The sequence below is a fragment of the Elephas maximus genome, chromosome 9, assembly GCF_024166365.1.
Source record: "Elephas maximus indicus isolate mEleMax1 chromosome 9, mEleMax1 primary haplotype, whole genome shotgun sequence".
In the NCBI taxonomy this organism is placed as follows: domain Eukaryota; kingdom Metazoa; phylum Chordata; class Mammalia; order Proboscidea; family Elephantidae; genus Elephas; species Elephas maximus.
Genome location: NC_064827.1, coordinates 2,936,482 through 2,954,741, shown reverse-complemented (window position 1 = coordinate 2,954,741; position 18,260 = coordinate 2,936,482). Strand labels below are relative to the sequence as shown.

Below are 18,260 nucleotides of genomic sequence, written 5' to 3'. Positions count from 1 at the left end.
GCGAAGCTGGCCCCTGTGTGAGCACACATGGCGCCCACCGCCCTGTGGTCCTTGTCCGCAGCATGCAGAGGAAGGTGGGTGGACTCATGCACCCAGCACGTGGAGCCCCTGACCCCGCGCATCTCTGTCCTGCAACTCAGGAAGGCATTCAGAAAGAGCCGTCAGTGTCCTGTGTTGAGCTCAGCATGTGTCCGAGCAGGCCAGGTTCTCTCATACCAGTTAAGAGCTTGTGTTTGGTCGTTGGTAGAGTTGGGGTGGAGTAGCAGGCTGTGTGGCTCCCATCAGCTGGGTTTGCCTCTGCTGGCCTCTCCCAGCTGCCGCCTGCAGTGGCTTTGTCCATGTTAGAGGGTAGCCTGTCCCCTCAAGGGTAAGGTTGCTTCCAGGGCACGCTGCTTCTTCAGCATTGTCACACAGAGATGTAGTTGTCCGTGAAGCTGTGGACATGCACGTGTTCCTTGTGCTGAACTGAAGGCAGGAGGCTGTGTCTCTGGTGAGCTCTTGCCCGCATGGCCGGCCTCAGTGTACCCTGCTCAGAGGTACACGCTGAACCATGTGTGAACGAACGCTGGAACATGAGCTGCGCCGTGCGGTTTTCCTCTCTCCAGAAACTCTCAGTGTCGGGAAGTTCTGGTGCTTTAGCTTCTGTCCATCTCCAAGGCCTTGGGGAGCGGTGTGAGACTCAGGGCAGGGGAGGTGAGAGCAGTGGCAGCAGGGTTCTCGGGTGGGTCCTGAGGGCAGGTAAGGTGCAGGGCAGAGCGCAAGAGGCTCCTCAGCTGTTGCCGCGTTCCCGTCACCTGCCAGCCCATGGGTGAGCATAGGAATTACTCTCAGGGTGGGCAGGTTACAGCAGGAGCAGTGACGCGTCCACAGCTTCCTGTCCTCTCCCTTCAGCTGTGTTCTCCTGAGTGTTTGCCACGGTTCTGGAGGGTCTCTCCTTCCTGTCCATGCCCCAGCCAGGCAGGCGAGGGGACGTGTGTGCGCATGTGTGCATCTGTCACGCCGCCGTGTTCTGTGCTAGCCTGTCTTGTCCCCAGTGCAGTCAGATAACCATGGAAGCTGGTTGGGTTGAAACATACCACTCGTGTGTGTGACTGTCTCTTTCCTGGTGCGAAAGGGTTGCTGAAATTCGTCTTAGCTGGAGAGTCGCACCTTCCTGGTTTTGCATTACGATGGGGTGATTCCCAGAGCCCAGAGTGGGCTTCCGCAGGGGATTTCCCTCTGCAGACAGATGCCACTAAAAGGGCCAGGTGTGAGCAGAAGGGAGAGGCCAGAGCCTCAGGCCCCGCTGCCCTCAAGGCTACACTTCCCCTGCTCAGGGTAAGGGGCAGGCTAGGGTCACAACTCCTGTGACTGTCCTGGAGGGGACAGAAAAGTCACATTTTGAAAGTCAAATCTTGTATTAGTTAAAAATGTCCTAAGTCCTTTCTAGAACCTCACTGTGCTTAGTGCTCCCCTGCCCAGTGCTCCACACGTCTAGTGCTCCCTCTGCAGACTGCTCCCCCTTCCTAGAGCTCCCCTTGCCCAGTGCTTCCTGTGCCCAGGGCTCCCCTTGCCTAGAGCTCCCCCTTCTTAGAGCTCCCCTTGCGCAGTGCTCCCCCTGCCCAGAGCTCCCCTGCTTCGTGCTCCCCATGCCCAAATCTCCCCCTGCTCAGTGCTCCCCATGCCCAGAGCTCTCCCTGCCCAGCGCGCCCCCTGCTCAATGCTCCCCCTGCCGAGTGCTCCCCGTGCACAGTACTTCCTCTTCCAGTACTCCCTATGTGCAGTCCTCCCCACGCCCAGTGCTCCCCCTGTCCGGAGCTCCCCTTCCCAGTGCTCCCCTTCCCAGTGTTCCCCGTGCCCAGGGTTCCCTGTGCCTGGAGCTCCCCCTGCCCAATGCTCCCCTTCCCAGTGCTCCCCGTGCCCAGGTCTCCCCTTCCCAGGGCTCCCCTTCTCAGTGCTCCCTGTGCCCAGGGCTCTCCATGCCCAGGGCTCCCCCTCTGCAATGGTCTGAAGGTCTTGGGCCGTTCACTCGAGCCCTGTCTCTAGCGGGTTATTGACTGGCTTGCTTCGCGAGTTTCAGTCTGGCTCACGTAAGCATGAGATGCTGTGTTGGGCTCCAAGAAGGGGAGGCGTCTGAGCCAACCAGCTCTGCCCCCAGGAGCATGGCTCCCTGCTGTCGGCCATGCCTCGGCACCACACGGAGCCTGATGTTGGCTTTGCGTTTTCCACGGTGTTGCACTGAGAGCACAGACATGGGCGATTCTCTCCTTCAGGCTGTTTCCCTGAGCTGTGGGGAGGGGGTGCCCCTCCCCTCATCGCTGCTACCCTTGAGGATCTTCTAGCCAGAACGTTTTCATAGCCGAGGTGCTTTGGTGGATGCCAGTCGATTTGGTTGTTATTTGTCTTGTTGTTTGTTTTCTAGGCAGGGGTACCCTGAAGGATATTACACCTCCAAAGGCGGATGGAGCAGTCAGAGCGACTACTATGCAAATTACTACTCCAGCCAGTATGACTACGGAGGTAGGTTAGAAAGCTAGCGGTCAGCCACTGCCAGCCTCTCACCCCAGGGACCGGGTCACCCTTTGCAGGGGCTCCGGCCCATCTCTGAGTCCTTGAGCATTCCTGAGCCCAGGGCTAGGGGGGCAGTGTCTTCAGTGAACTCCAGGTGGTTCTGTTTTCCCAGTTACTGTACTAATCCGTTAATCCCTCACTTGTAGACCCAGGCCGCTGGGATCGCTATCACTACGGTTCTCGATTCAGGGGTGCCCGCGCCTATGACCAGAGGTACTGGTACGATGCTGAGTACAACCCGTACCGGAAAGAGCCGTATGCGTATGGGGACAGGTTGGTAAATACACTTCCCTTGCGAGGCTTGCAGGAAAGCAGAAGGTGCTCCTGCTTCTGTGTCCTCGTGTCCTTGTGATGTACCAAAGAGGTGCCACTCTTCTGGGTTCCTGGGAGCAGCTGCTGGAGTGCTGGTCAGTGCCTGAGAGAGGAAAGGTGGACTGAGCCCTACTGGGCTATGGAGGAAAACTGGCCGCCTTGGCTCCTCTCCTCGTGGCCTGAACAGCACAAAGGTGAGGCCATGGCATGACGGGATCGTGGCATGTTTCTCCAAGATGACTCGTCCCAAGAGTCTGATCCTTGGGTTTGATGTACCGTGACTTGGACGTCGTGTCTTCCGTAACTTGGGCAGGAATGGGTTTTGTGGTTGACATTCTAAAGGTTATGTTTCGCAGTGGGGAGAGTGGGGAGCAGCAAGGATTTGGTGGGGGCTGGGTTGTTACATAATGATTTACTCTTGGCCTGGGGCTGCACCCCACACCCTCCTGGCCTCTGCTGCTTTTCCACGCATCCTCTAGACCTGAGAGGTACGATGACCCCTGGCGGTATGACCCCCGCTTCACGTCGAGCTTCGAGGAGGATGCAGAGCTGCACCGAGAGCCGTATGGGGAGGAGGGGGACAGGCGCAGTGTCCACAGCGAGCACTCGGCGCAGAGTCTGCACAGCGCCCCCAGCCTGCACAGCCGCCGCAGCAGCGTGAGCGCCCATTCGCAGCAGGTGGGCGCCACCGCACAGAGCACGCATGCCTCCCCACCTGAAACCATCTCATGTCCCCTTCTGCGAGACTCGTGCCCTTTAGGCCATGCTTGGCACACGAGCTGACGCTGCGAGCAGGGCCTTGGCAAAGGTTTACTGAAAGAGAACCAGGGAGGTGACTGAGTTGTGAAGATCGTCAAAGAAGCACGTGGAGCCAGTTCTGTTTAGGACACGATTATCCTCGAATAGTTCTGATAACAAGCTTAGACCCCTCGGTGATCCTGGTGTTCGTGGTGAACTTGTTTTTAATTTTACCTTTTTGTTTCGTGTTTTTAAGAGTCAGATTTACAGAAATCACAACGTGACTGCTGGATCCTATGACCCCACGGCTCTGCCGGGCTCCTTTCGCGGTGATTATGGCTACGGCACTTACGGCAGCGATTTCAATGGTGTGCAGGCCTTCCCTGAGTATGGCTACCCCGCAGGAGCCAGCTGGTCCACCACTGGGGCAGGTGGGTGTTGGCACGACGCTGCAGGCAAGCACCTCTCGTCCTCACAGCACAGAGGGACACTGGGTCCACGAGGGGCAGGGCAAGGACACTGGCTTGGCCGTCAGCATTTGTGGTGGCCCGGCTGGCTCTTCCCATAGGACAAGGATGGCCCTGCCCCGCCAGCCCAGCCCTCTTAGCACAGACCTTGTTGAGGAGCTGGGGTGTCCCCTGGGCATGGCTCCGGCGCACCGACCAGACGCTGCTCTGTGTGGTTTCAAAGCACAGCTCTCAGATGACCTTATCTGAAGTTTTGACTGGCGCCTCTTTGTGCCCCCGAACGCTGGCCACCCAGGCATGTAGTTTGGGGGAGACTTTAATTCCTCCAGAAAGCCCCCAGGTGCAGGTTTGCTCGCATGTCACAGTTTGAACTCCCCCAAGTCCTTGGTCAAATGCTGGCTCCGAGAGGACTGCAAGATACGTGTGAAGTTACCGAATGGTGGATTTTCATTCTTAGTTAAAATTCAGCTTTAAGGTCTTCTTTAGCATTTTATTTGCGGAGTTGTGCTTTTTGCCTTTCCCCTGGCTGCTCTGTGGTAAGGACAGCCTGACACTGAGTGGCCCTGAGCAGCACCAGGGACCCCGAGAGCATGGAACTAGAGCGGTGGAGGGCTCTTGGCGCTTCCTCACATTGAAAAACCTTCATGGGCTTTATTAAAGGTGGTTTCCTTTTTAGAAGCTTTTGTTATTAGCACTTTGTAAACATTTTCCTGAGACATGTCAGAGTTCTACATTTTGATAAGGTTTTTTTTTAAGTCATTAGTGCTTTTCAGTCAGTTGAAATGCAGTTTATCACGATGACCTGAGCTTCCCTGTCTGTGACTTCATCACGTGGGCACCTTGGAAATCCGAGCCTTTGGTCTAGTTCGGATGCATTGAAAAGTAGCAAGCTGATTGTTTCTTTTTCAATTTATTTAAATGTAGCTCCGTCGAGACCAAGCTCTCCTGAGAAGTTTTCAGTGCCTCACGTCTGTGCCAGGTTTGGTCCTGGTGGGCAACTCATCAAGGTGATTCCAAACCTGCCTTCGGAGGGACAGCCAGCGTTGGTCGAAGTGCACAGCATGGAGGTAATGGCGGCTGGTGTGGCCCCGCTGTCCTGCAGCCCCAGCCTCCGCGGGCTTGGAGACTGGTGTTTCCAAGTTGTGAGTCAGGGTCACTGAGAAAAGACTCTGGGCAACGTGTTTGCCTGTGAACCGTCGCTTTGTAGGCGTTCTCTTCTATTGCTCCAGCCTCTCCCCAGAAGCCGGCACTGCAAGCGTCTGCGCTGGTGCTGAGCAGACTCGGGCTTGGTTGTGTTCTCACCTTCCATCTTTGTCTTCGTGTTTGATTCTGGGGAGAGAACCCCATGTACATTTATTTTGTTCATGCTTCTTGATAACGTCCCGCTGAGGAGTGGCTGAGCAGCCTCTGTGGAGAGTTGGTGCTGCGTCCCAGTCTTGTGGCCAGGTGGGTGGGTGCTGCAGCCCCGAGGGGGACTGCGTGGGCACCCTGTTCTGCAGCCTGGCTGCATGCCAAGCGGGCTCTTCATTGGTGTGTATTGGGGTCTTCTCTCAGAATTTTTGGAGAAAAAATGAATCTTAGTGCTTGAAATAGTCTGGAAGTCACCGCTCTGGACTGTTAGGGCTGCTCCCTCCATTCCGACTGCTTGCTGTCGGCAGCACCTGCCCCTTGTGAGTCGCAGCCCCTCTCGTTGCAGACACTGCTGCAGCACACCCCGGAGCAGGAGGAGCTGCGCTCATTCCCTGGGCCGCTCGGCAAGTACGTGCCCGCTGCGGGGTCTTACTGTATCTGCGTGGAGTGGCCGCTGCGGGGCATGCTCCCTGGGGCGCAGGTGCTGCCGTCGCACTGAGTGTCTGTTCTCTTTCCAGAGACGACACCCACAAAGTGGACGTTATTAATTTTGCACAGCAGAAAGCTACGAAGTGTTTCCAGGATGAAAATATAATCGACAAAGAGTCTGCCAGCCTTCTCTGGAATTTTATTGTTCTGTTGTGCAGGCAGAATGGGGTATGTTTCTGATTTTGGAATGCTCCTTCGGGTTGGCCTTTGGTCTGGGGAGCCCCCTTCCCTCCTGGGGGCGCTGTGCTGGGTTTGCATACTGAGCTGTGGGCAGTGATGGTGTTCCTGGGAATGGGCTCACTCGGCAGGCACCTGGGGAGCAGTCTGGAGGGTGGGGATAAGACCACATGGTTTGGGTGAAGCCGGGTTTCTGCCCAGCCATTGCCGGCCTTTCAGCCAGCCCCAGGGTCTGTGCCCATGTTCCTTCCAGTCTGGAGAGGGTGCTTTGTGCCGTGGGTATTCAGCACGTGCTCAGGAGGAGACCTGCTCAGGGTCCTTCCTGCCCACGATCTGACTGTCTCCTCACCCCTCCGACCCGCAGACCGTGGTGGGGACTGACATCGCGGAACTCTTGTTACGCGACCACAGAACTGCGTGGCTTCCTGGGAAGTCGCCCAGCGAGGCAAACCTGATTGATTTTACAAACGAAGCCGTGGAACAAGTGGAGGAGGAAGAATCTGGGGAAGCCCAGCTCTCCTTTCTCACGGACAGCCAGGCAGCCAGCACCAGCAGTCTCGAGAAAGAAACCGAGCGCTTCAGAGAGCTGCTGCTCTACGGCCGCAAGAAGGTGAGCAGTCATTGGATCTGGGGACACACAGGTGTGCTTCGCGGCTCCACATTGTGTGTGTCCTCTCTCAGAAGGCTCTAGTCGTGGTTTGGGGGACACACTGCAGTTGCAGATCTACCGTCCATGCTCAGGCCTTTAATAAACGGATGCCTGTGCCCTGGCTCTGCTGGGCTGTGCCTGAGATGCCTTGTTGTTAGGTGCTATCAAGTCGATTCCAACTCATAATGACCCTGTGTACAACAGAACATTTTGGGGAGGCAGAAAGTCAACCCGTCCTTGGTCTTTCCAGCTGGGTGGGTGCTGGGATGCTGGGAGTTGGGAGGAGGGACCTTGTCTGAGGGCTCCGCCATGCAAGGCCTGCAGGGGGCAGAGGAGGTTTGAAGGTTGGGCCTGGAGGGCATAGCTGGTGGGGAGCCTGGGGAGCCACGAGGGGTACGCACCCTCCTTCCGGGACCTGCTGCTGTGAGGAGTAGGGGGGCACCAGAGCAGGAATCCAGGGCAGGGGGAGCAGTTGGGGGTGGAGGGGCCAGAGTGACCCTAGTGGAACAGCTGGTGCAGCGGTGCTGAAAGGGTGCCCACAGGAGGGTCCTGGCTGGAAGGCACCCATCCAGGCGCTGGGGCTGAGGTGCCTGCAAGCTGGCAGTTGGCACTTGTGTGTGTGGCTCTGAGCAGCTGAGGTGGGATGGCCTGGATACAGAAGAAAGTAAATATTTGATGAATAAGCAGTTTTATTCTTGACAATGACAACTGATTTAGATCCTGTAACCCATCTGATTTAACGTTTACTGCTGTTACATCCTTCCTGCCTCCTAGCCAGTTCCAGGTCAGCCATGTTATTTGGGATAAAGGTGGGGCTGCCCTCGTAAAGGCCCTGTCTTGCTCAGAAGGTGCCAGCGGAGCCTGGGGGCCGCTCTGAGCTGGGGTCCCAGTGATGGGCTAGCTGGGGTCCCAGCAGTGAGTTACCTGGGGACCGGTCCTAGCTGGGGTCCCAGCAGTGGGTTACCTGGGGACCGGTCCTAGCTAGGGTCCCAGTGGTGGGGAGCCTGGGAGCCGCTATGAGCTGGGGTCCCAATGATGGAGAGTCTGGGGGCCACTCCGAGCTGGGGTCCTAGTGATGGAGAGCCTGGGGGCCGCTCTGAGCTGGGGTCCCAGCGATGGGGAGTCCAGGGGCCACTCTGAGCTGGGATCCCAGTGACGGGCTCCTTCTCACAGTAAGAAGCCAGCCCTGCTTATCGATGTTTTCATTTCGGAATCTGCGTTTTGGTCTCCTGTGCTGGAAGTGTGTTTAGTAGTAACTAAGACCACGTGCACATAGACAGAGACCCACTATCATAGGAACTTGGAAAGTCAGGAAAATGAGAGAAAGCTGGATGTTCTTTCACTTGTGAGCTGTGAACAAGTGTGTTGGAGGTTTTGCGTCTGTTTGTCCCTCCGCGGTTGAGTCCTCTCCTTTCCCGTGAGGGTAAGGGAACGTAGTCCACGGCCCCTGCCTGTCCTGTGAGCGCTTTGATGCTCCTGCCCACACTCCCACCTCCATTAACTGCCAGGTGCTTTGCAGGATGCGCTGGAGTCTGCGATGAAGAACGGCCTGTGGGGTCACGCTCTGCTCCTGGCCAGCAAGATGGACAGCCGGACACATGCCAGAGTCATGACCAGGTGGGGAAGCCCACGCTCAAAACGCCCCGCCCATGGGCTGGTCAGCACTGGCGCTTTGTCGTGGGAGATGAGGGGTCTTGCATGTACGTGGCGGTGCCGTGGCCCTGCCCCCAGGGCAGTGTGATGGCACATGGACTCTGTGCCCACTGGCCCTCCTCTCTGGGCTGTATGGTTGACCAGTTTTTAAATTTTTAAATTATTTCTAACTGCGTTGATACTTGCAATAAATCTGCGTGAATTCTGTAGTCCTCGTCTTTGACAGCTAAGAAAAATTACCGAAATTTGCAGTTTGCCTAGGTTAGTCCTCCACTAAGTCATTAAATAAAGGGGCTAAGATCAGACCTAAGGTGTATTTTCTAAACTGAGCCCAAGTTGAATCTTTGTATTTTTGTGCCTGCCTAGGTTTGCCAACAGCCTGCCCATTAACGATCCATTGCAGACAGTCTACCAGCTCATGTCTGGGCGGATGCCGGCGGCTTCCACAGTGAGTTTCTGTGAGGAGGGAGGTCTGGGTGTGCTCTTGTGCTTGGAGGGCCCTTTGTCACAGATGTCATAGTCAGCGTGAGGTCTGTGTGTGGTACTTAGCCCTGCTTCCTGGTTGTGCTCAGAGGGCTTAGCCATCAGGAGCAGAAGCACCGCCCACAGGTCAGGGTGGTTTATTTTCTGTCTCTCCATGTTGCAGTGTTGTGGGGATGAGAAGTGGGGAGACTGGAGGCCGCATCTCGCAATGGTTTTGTCTAACTTGAACAACAACATGGAGGTGGAGTCCAGGACCATGGCCACGATGGGTGATACGCTGGGTAAGGGCTGAGGTGGTCAGCGCTGCAGGGGACTGAGCCACGAGGCATTCGTGTTTTCTGCTTGAATTCTTGGATGTCTGTGAGCAGGCCCAGTGGTGAGGCCTGGCCTGTTGTGTGTCTCTCCAGCCTCCAAAGGCCTCTTAGACGCTGCACACTTCTGCTACCTTATGGCCCAGGCTGATTTTGGCGTCTACACGAAGAAAACTTCAAAACTGGTCTTGATGGGCTCGAACCACAGGTGAGGAGCCAGGCGGATGCGAAGGCCCCTCTTCCATAAAGCGGGAGCCCCCTTTCCACCCTGCGCTGGCTGCACACACACAGTGGTTGCGTTTCCGTGCTGCCCTTGGCTCCAGCACCTGGCACCAAGTGTGGGAGAACACTCTGGGCGAATTACACCAGTAGTTGGCAGCAGTTTCAAATCAAGACAATTTTCTCCTCGACAGTTTGCCGTTTTTGAAGTTTGCGACCAATGAAGCCATTCAGAGAACAGAAGCCTATGAGTATGCTCAGTCCCTGGGGGCCCACACCTGCTCCCTGCCTCATTTTCAGGTAGGTGGGGGGTGGGGGGCAGGGGCGGATTGTCCAGTAAACAAGGTAAGCACAGAGCTTACCTTGCTTACCAGATCATCAATAGTGAACAATTCTACATTTTTTCACCACGTCAAAGATTCTGCTTCTAGATATGGCTGGCGTCTGCCTCTCTCCCAACCACACAGCACCCTCCTACAGAACCAAAGCCTCTTTTCAAACGTATAGTCCTTGATAGGGCTGGATGGCCTAGTAAGCAAGGTCATAAGTAAGTAATTTCACTGAAGCTTGTGTGGAGTTGTTCACTGCAGATTAGTAAGTGGCCACAGGTAAGCCTGTGTTTACCTTGCTTACTGGGCCACGGCCCCTGGTTAGGGTATGGACCTTTAGCTCTAATGTCTGGTAGTCGGTGCCTACAAGTTTTGGATTCTTCTACAAAGAACAACGCAGCTTTTTGGAAATTCATCTTTCTGGGAAGACATTTGATCTGTAATGCTCTAAAACTGGACCACACTGAATTGAAGATTTTGTTTGCGTTTTGGCTCTTAATATTTTCAATGATAAAATAGTCTTGAGCACTAGGCTCCAAGTATCAGATGTGCTGAGAGCTGTGTCTGGGTCTCGTCCTCAAGGAAGAAAGAGTGTGTGCTAGAGTGTTGCACAGGCACTATGTGCACTTTGGGGCAGTCCCGCCTGGTGTGTCGTGTGCTCTGCTGAAACCCTGGCAGAGCACTGGCTCTCGCAGGGGAGCCCCAACGGCTGCGTGAAGGGCGGGGAAGGAGAAAGCACAGGGGCGTTCTCAGGCCTAGTCTGCTTACTTTGGTCCTGAACTGTCTCATGGAACAGGGCCTGGTAGCACTGTTGGTGGGGAGGGGGCTGCTCAGTGGTCCAGGAAATTGCAGATTTCCCAGCTGACGACGCTGTGCGGCCAGGCAGGAGAGCTGAGCTTTCTCTGTTTATCGTAGGTGTATAAGTTCATCTACGCCTGCCGGCTGGCTGACATGGGGCTGGCTACACAAGCCTTCCACTACTGTGAGGCCATCGCCAAGAGCATCCTGGCGCGGCCCCACGCGCACTCCACTGTGCTTATCAGCCAGCTCATCCAGGTGCGTCCTTGCGAGGCCTGTGGTTGGTGCGGCGGGGCTGGGGGCGATGGCGTCGCAGCACTCAGCCTGCTTCTGGGCAGCTGCTGTGTATGATGGCATAGGAGCCCTCAGGTGGTGCTCCAGGCAGGAGCTTAGCGGTGAGGGTCAGTGAGGAGCTCTCAGGGGCTGTGCTCGGGCAGGGACTTAGTGGTGAGGGTCCATGAGAAAGACCCCTGTGTCCCTGCTGATTCTTGATTTGAAGCAGTTGAGTGTGGTGGTCAAGAGCTGACGCTGGAGCCCCACACACTGCCAGGAGTATCAGTCTCCTCATCTGTGAAATGGGCTGGCACAGCTGACTCAGAGCTGTCCTGAGGAGCCACTGACAGGGAGGCCAGGCCTCAGTCTACCTGCTGCCACCCTGCAGGCAGCCACCCCATGCTTGGTCACCCCAGGTGGCCACCCACATGCTCAGTCATCCCCCAGGTGGTCACCCCCACGCTCAGTCACCCCCCAGGTGGTCACCCGCACGCTCAGTCACCCCCCAGGTGGCCACCCGCATGCTCAGTCACCCCCCCAGGAGGCCATCCCCATGCTCAGTCACCCCCCAGGTGGTCACCCGCATGCTCAGTCACCCCCCAGGTGGTCACCCCCACGGTCAGTCACCCCCCCAGGAGGCCACCCCCACTCTCAGTCACCCCCTAGATGGTCACCCCCCAGGTGACACACCCCCGCGCTCGGTTACTTCCCAGGTATTGCCCCCACGCATGGTCTCCTCTCAGATGGTCCCCCACATGCGGTCACCCTGACATGCAGTCACCACCAGGTGGTCCCCCCACGTGTGGTCACCCACATGTACAGTCACCCCCAGGCGGCCCCCCATGCGAGGCCACCCCCAGGCGGTCCCTCCATCCAGTCGGAATCTGTGGACATTGTCTTGCTGTCCTCATAGTGGCAGTGGAACCTTTGTGAAATGGTGGTTACGTTACAGCAGCCGTGTTAGTACGTGTCCTTTCACCCAAAAGTGTCGATTTGAAAACGTTGCTGAGATGCCTTTACAGCCTCTTTTCGTGGAAAGTTCTAGATACACACAGAAGCAGAGAGGATAATCGGAGGGTCCCTGCCCCCTCCCCCAGCTCCAGCAGCCCCCACTCACTGCCTGGTTAACACAGGCTGCAGACGTCACCTTTTGGTGCAGGCAGCAGTGTCCTTGCCACGTGCCAGTCGGTCCAGCAGGGGACAAAGCCACACCAGGTGTTTGAACAGAGAGGCTTCACCTGAGGAATTGGGAGCCTGGTGGTTTCCAGGGTGAGAGCACCCTGGGTCCCCTGGAGGAAGTCCCCTCAGCAAGCAGCAGTCCTGATCCAAGGGGACAGGAGAGGCTGGGTGAGGAAAATGCAGCTCAGAGGAGAGGCCCCCAAGCTGGAGTGGCCCAGCTGATGGTGCTGGGTGTCAGGGCACACACATGTGTGAGGGAGCTGGGTCTGTCAGTGCAGAACTGAGCCCACACGCACTGCTGCTCAGGGAGGGGCTGGGTCTGCTGGCCAGGGGGCCAGCCAAGGGGGACCCAGCAGACGGGGCTCACAGAGGACAGTCCCCCTTACTGCACCCGCAGTCTCCCCACACCCTCCTGCCTCAGAGCATAGAAGGGCTTGTGGGATAACTGCATCCACTGCCCACCCCGGCGAGGCAATCTGGATGGCCCTCTGGGGGCTGCTTTGAGGTGCAGTGGAGGACAGACCTCTAGAATCCGGAGTTCTCATTCATGTCTTAGAAACGTACAAAGTGAAATGAAGCCTACTTTTGTTTTTCAAGCTAGGTCAGGAACTACGTCTGTTCACAGCTAGTCAAGCATGCTGATCAATGTACACGGGGTCTGTACAGACCTGGCAAAGCAGGTGCCGTGGTCCCAGGAAGGGTCCGGGTGCTGCTGTGCGTGCAGGTGCATCGGTAGGCCACCTCTAGTGAGCACTTGAGTCCCAGGCTGTCTCTCTGGCTGTCCAGCATCACGTGGGTATGTCACATGAGCACATGTCGGAACCGACTAAGCCTTTGTCTCCGAACCCCGGTGGTGTAGTGGGTGAGTGCTACGGCCGCTAACTAAAAGGTCGGCAGTTTAGATCCGCCAGGCGCTCCTTGGAAACTGTACAGGGTAGTTCTGCTCTCTCTTATAGGGTCGCTACGAGTCGGAATCGACTCGACGGCACTGGGTTTGGTTTTTTGGTTTTCTCCAATTTAACACGGAGCAGCGTTTGTTCCAGGCCACAGTAAGTTCTGAGAAGGCTGTTTTGTTCCACCATCTGGCGGTAACGGGCCTTTATCGTCTGTGCTTGTAGGTAGCTTCCCGGTTGCGACTCTTTGATCCTCAGCTAAAGGAGAAGCCAGAAGAGGAATCGTTTGTGGAGCCCGCCTGGCTGGTTCAGCTGCAGCATGTGGAGAGGCAGATACAGGTGGGCACGGCTCTGGGGCTGGACGCTTCTCACAGGACAAGGAGCTGCAGCCCTGTCATTGCCCACTGAAGGAGTCTGAGCTGAGTGGTGTCATTGCGGAGGGGTTCAGGTGTCAGGACTGCCGACTCCCGGGGTGGGTAGCAGGACACCATGTGCAGATGAAGTAACAGACGATGGCTTCTGGGTCCCTTGCTTGTCTCTCCCCAGGAGGGCGCTGGGGTCTGGCGGCAGGATGGAGCCTTTCCCCCACAGCGTCCCAGCACGCCAAGCTCCGAGGTGGAGCAGTATGATGGTCCAGGCCCCGGGCAGCCAGCAGCTCTCAGCGCTGAGAACCCGCTGCTGGTGCTGCCCCTGCCGAATGCTGAGCTCTCCAGCTCCAGCGTGCAGCTGCTGCCGTCAGGTGAGCCCCGAGGAGCAGGGGAGTCCCCCCGGGAGCAGGCGAGCCCAGGAGCAGGGGAGGTCCCCCAGGAGCAGGGGAGCCCCCGGCAGGAGCAGGGGAGGTCCCCCAGGAGCAGGGGAGCCCCCCGAAGAAGCACGGAAGTCCCCCCCAGGGACAGGAGAGCCCCCTAGGAGCAGGTGAGGCCCCACAGGAGTAGATGAGGCCCCCCAGGAGCAGGGGAGCCCCCCCAGAGCCTCCTTTGCTATGGTTTTCTATCCGGGACCAGATGAGATGTTTTGTGCCCCCGTCGAGGTTTGAGGGGCTCCCCGGACCTTGTTCTTTCTCCCTGCTCATCACTGGGTGAGCCAGGCAGGTGCGTGGCTCAGTGCCCCTGTGCTGGCAACACCCTTGTCTGCCCCTGTTACATTCGGTGACTGATACAGGCATCCACCCTGCTGACTCCTGAAGTGCTTGCTCTGGCCCCTCCAAGCTGACAAAGTGGTGATGGCGGCGTTGGCACTTAGTTCCAGTTATTGGCTTGTGACGGCATGTGGCCGTGAGAAGGCCCGGGGCTGCGTTTTCTGAAAGAGCCGCTTGTTCGCATTAGTGACCAACCCTCTTCTCCATTGTGCTTGCAGCTCCGCAGACCTTCCCCGCCACGCAGCAGCCCGGCCCCACCAGGGTGCCGCTATTCCCAGTGCCGCCACCCCCCGGCCCTGTTGAGCCAGGGCCTGTCTGTGCCCCTCCGGGGTCCGCGCTTGGCTTCCCAGAGCCCATGCGGCCTGATCTGACAGTGCTGTACCCAGGGGCGTATCCAGTGCCAGGTACACCAGCAGGCGCCCCTGGCCTCCAGCAGGACGAGCCCAGGCATCAGGACCCAGGTGGGTCTGCAGGTGCAGTGTGGGTGGGCCACCAGAGCATAGGGGCCTAAGCCATGTTCAGGGAGGTGACTAGTGGGAGAGACTTTCCAAGTCCCGTGATCTTGAGACAAGTTTCATCACATGTCTGTGTCTAAACCAACCAAAGCACTGCCGTCGAGCCAGTTCCGACGCAGAGCAACCCTATAGGGCAGAGTAGAACCGCCTCATAGGGTTTCCAAAGAGTGGCTGATGAATTCAAACTGCTGACCCCTCGGATAGCAGCTGAGCTCTTAACCACTGTGCCACTGTGGCTCCTCATGTCTCCGTGTAGACCCAAAATTCTGGACGTTAAAGGCGACTGGGTAAGACTCTCGCCAAAGTAGGAATGTCAGCACTGGTTTCTCACATGACTTGGCTGTTTGCTGTCACGCAAACCTTAGACAGACGTTCAGGGCCAGACGAGGTGGCTTTGAGGGGCCCCAGGCTCTGTGTTCAGACCTCCTCCTGAGCGCACAGTACGTTGTGAAGCCGGCACTGAAGTCAGACCCGCCCCTTGTTTCTGGTCTAGACGACATTGACAGAAACAGTATTTCCATTCGTCTGGGCTGAGTCTCGTCCTCGGCTTCTGAAAATCACAGCGTGGTGGAAGTCCACGAGGAGACTGGGGTGTCTCTCAGTTTGTGCGTCCACCTGGCATCCAGCAGGGCGAACTGACCATCGTTCTCGCTTCTCCTGACAGGGCTCCTGCCACGGGAGTCACCCGTGAGAAACTCGCTCTCGGAGGCGACAGAAGAGGATTTTGGTGGAAACGTTGCTAATCTGGTACTCTCTCACATTTTTTTTTTTTTTTTTTTAGCTATTTGTTTTCTGTAAAATTCATTGAGTTCCTTTTCTTAAATTCTAAGTAGAGAGAAAATAACAAAGATTATGAAATTATATTTCAAGTTGTTGTTACATAAAAGAGAAAGCTTTTCTAAAATAGTTTTAGTCCTTAAAATGGGAAGAATTGTTGAAAAGCATTGATCGGGAAAGTGGAGGAGATAGTTGGGTAGTGTGAGGACAGGTGACTCAGCCAAGTAGAAGAAATGAAACCCCAGCATTCATTTTAATGTTCTTTAAATGGGGTCGCTTCCTTGGTATCTGAACTTGTTTTCTGTAATAATAATAAATATTTGGGGGAAAAAAAAAACAAAACCAAACCTATTTTCGTCAAGTCAATTCTGACTCATAGCAACCGTATAGGACAGAGTAGATCTTCCCCAGAGGGTTTCCAAAGAGCAGCTGGTGGCTTCGAACTGCTGATCTTTTTGGTTAGCAGCCAAGCTCTTAACCACTGCACCACCAGGGATCTTCTTGAAATCAAGATTCGTTTTGTTAGTTGAGTCTGGTGTTAATATCTCATCTGTTTACTCTGGTCCTGACGAGGGAACAGGAAGCGTGTATATGAACAGAGCTTCCGGAGCCTTCTTTACAAAGGCGCAGCCTTTTAGGGGCGTTTCACCAGCAGGCGACTGCTGCGTTTAGAGTTTTTATTATGTGTCCAGCTGTTTAAAAATAATGTTCCTGGAAAAGAAACATGAGAGTTTAACTGTATTGAAAACAGTGTATCTTAATCCCAGGACAAATATTTTTCTCCAGAATTCTCTAAACACCCTGTAATTCTCTAAAACGCTCAGTACACAGCAGTGCAGCCAGTCTCATCTTTCTCAGTGCACGTGATCCATCCCTTCCATCGGGGCTGGTTTCCTCTGAGCACTGGCATTGGCACTGTGCAGTGGGTGCAAGCTGACTTTCCCTAGTCAGGCCACAGAGGCAGCATGAGACCCCCAGCCTTAGCCTGTGGGGATGACATGCCCGTCCCGGCTGCTCTTCACCCTGGGAGCAGTCAGACCTCTCAGGGACGTTTTAGGGACTGGGGCAGTGCCTCCTTCTGGTTTTGCTTTGGTTCGTGGTTGGGGAGCACCAGGCGAGCCTTCCCTGCCCTTTTTTGCACAGGACTATCAGTCACAGGACTCAGAGCCCAACGTGGGGTGGGAGCTCAATGACTCGGGCAGGATACCCGCTCCTGAGGTGAAGAGGCCTGTGAAAGCAGCCAGAGAAGAGGTCAAAGAACCTAAGAAGGTAACGGGGCACGTCTCATGCCCGGGTGGGCAAGGTCCTGAGGCGGGCGGGCCCAGGTGACAGGTGTGGATTTCCAGGAGGCAGCTGTCCTAAATTGGAGGCAAGAGAAGCCACTGTTTTCTTTCTTAATCAAGGCAAGGCTTTCTACCTCTTGGAGGTCTAATAGACACGTGGTAGACTGTGTAACGTGCTAAACACGTACAGCAGCTGGGTGAGCATTCTGTGTGTGTGTGCACACGCGGCCGCCACAGAGAACGTCTCCAGCCCCCAGCAGGTTCCATTGTGTCCGCTAGCTGTCATTGTCCACCCCATGGCTGACCTCTTTTCTGACTTCTGTCCCACAGATTGGTTTTACCTGTTCTTAGACTTCACACAGAGCAGTCAGGTGGCAGAGTTGTGTATTTAATTGTGTGCACACACCACCGTTTTGTTCACGTGTGTGCCCAGTAACTGCCGTTGGAGCCACGTTCTGTTTGGACTTAGTATAAAGACAGCTGCAGGAGCGTCCTTGTCGTGGCTGAAGGGCCAGTGCGCCCGTTTCTCCTGGGCGTGCACCTAGGAGTGGAACTGCTGGGTCACAGGAGGGTGCGTGCTCAGCTGTAGGAGCAACTTCTCTCTGTTCTCCCGGTGGTGGCACGGTTTACGCCCCGGCAGCAGGGCATGCGGTGCTGGTCGTCCAGCAGCCACACCTACGCTGGCAGGTGTGAGGTGCGTCGTTGTGATTTAATTTGCTTTTTCCTGATGAGTGAGGTGTTGAGCATCTTCTCACGTGCTTGTTATCCATCTTTCTTTTGTAACCAGTGTCTTGGAAAAAAGCACAGATGTAATGCGGGTTGTGTGGGACCATGAGAGAAAATGCAGCTCTTGAAGCAGCCGTTAGGCACGCAGGCAGCTGCCAAGCTCCTGGGCCAGGCCAGCCCTGCTCAGCGATCCACGGAGAGGCGGGGTCGAGAGTGTGGAGGGGGCGGGGGGTGGTGGCTGCTTTTTGTTTCTTTCATTTTTAAATGGAACACGCAGGACGTGACACGCAGCATAGGAAGAATACAGCAGATTTTCTGAGCCCTTTCTCCCAGTAGAAGAGAGAAACAGGAGAAACAGGAGCTTTGATTTGGGGGCCTCCCACCCCAACTTTCCCGGCTGTGCCTCCCACGCCTCAGGTTGGTGGGGAGAGGCCATTTTGTGTGTCGGTGTTGTACCGTGAAAACTCCTGAAGACACCTTCTGGTGATTCTCTGTTTAGAGTGTTGAGTCCTGGTTCTCTCGTTGGCTGCCTGGGAAGAGGAGGACAGAAGCTCATCTGCCAGATGACAAGAACAAGTCGGTAAGTGGGGTGCTGCAGCCACGGGGCATCGCAGGGCCTGGCCTGCCAGCCCCAGCTGTTGGTACAGTGTAGCTCAGACCCAGAGCAGGTCTGAGAAGATGTTTTCTCAAGTCTTAAAGTGTCATAATTACCCAGGTTCTAGTTCTGTTTATCTTCAGTCTTTTTTTTCTTTACTCTTTTTAATCTTGGCAGATTGTTTGGGATGAAAAGAAAAATCAGTGGGTGAATTTAAACGAACCAGAAGAGGAGGTAAGTTGTAATTTCTGGCATTTGCAGTAACTGGAAGGAAAAGCCTTACTTTAAGTATCACGGTATCTGGGCACTCTAGCACTCCCTTTGGAGACTCCTAACTGTGGAATGTTCCAATGGGT

The 18,260-nt window shown here is 55.7% G+C and overlaps 1 protein-coding gene across 6 annotated transcripts in view; it reads left to right on the top strand.

Moving 5' to 3' along the window:
• SEC16A (SEC16 homolog A, endoplasmic reticulum export factor) overlaps positions 1–18,260 on the top strand; it is a 41,109-nt gene that overhangs the window by 14,358 nt on the left and 8,491 nt on the right. For all 6 annotated transcript variants that reach the window (XM_049895784.1, XM_049895786.1, XM_049895788.1 and 3 more), the window contains exons 4-24: positions 2,402–2,499; positions 2,697–2,823; positions 3,342–3,540; positions 3,857–4,031; positions 4,992–5,134; positions 5,764–5,825; positions 5,936–6,074; positions 6,448–6,693; positions 8,252–8,349; positions 8,752–8,833; positions 9,032–9,149; positions 9,276–9,387; positions 9,593–9,698; positions 10,643–10,783; positions 13,096–13,209; positions 13,417–13,609; positions 14,227–14,469; positions 15,188–15,270; positions 16,444–16,569; positions 17,809–17,889; positions 18,082–18,138. In XM_049895784.1, coding sequence (XP_049751741.1) covers positions 2,402–2,499; positions 2,697–2,823; positions 3,342–3,540; positions 3,857–4,031; positions 4,992–5,134; positions 5,764–5,825; positions 5,936–6,074; positions 6,448–6,693; positions 8,252–8,349; positions 8,752–8,833; positions 9,032–9,149; positions 9,276–9,387; positions 9,593–9,698; positions 10,643–10,783; positions 13,096–13,209; positions 13,417–13,609; positions 14,227–14,469; positions 15,188–15,270; positions 16,444–16,569; positions 17,809–17,889; positions 18,082–18,138 — 2,743 coding nt within the window. The remainder of the gene's footprint in view (positions 1–2,401; positions 2,500–2,696; positions 2,824–3,341; positions 3,541–3,856; positions 4,032–4,991; positions 5,135–5,763; positions 5,826–5,935; positions 6,075–6,447; positions 6,694–8,251; positions 8,350–8,751; positions 8,834–9,031; positions 9,150–9,275; positions 9,388–9,592; positions 9,699–10,642; positions 10,784–13,095; positions 13,210–13,416; positions 13,610–14,226; positions 14,470–15,187; positions 15,271–16,443; positions 16,570–17,808; positions 17,890–18,081; positions 18,139–18,260) is intronic.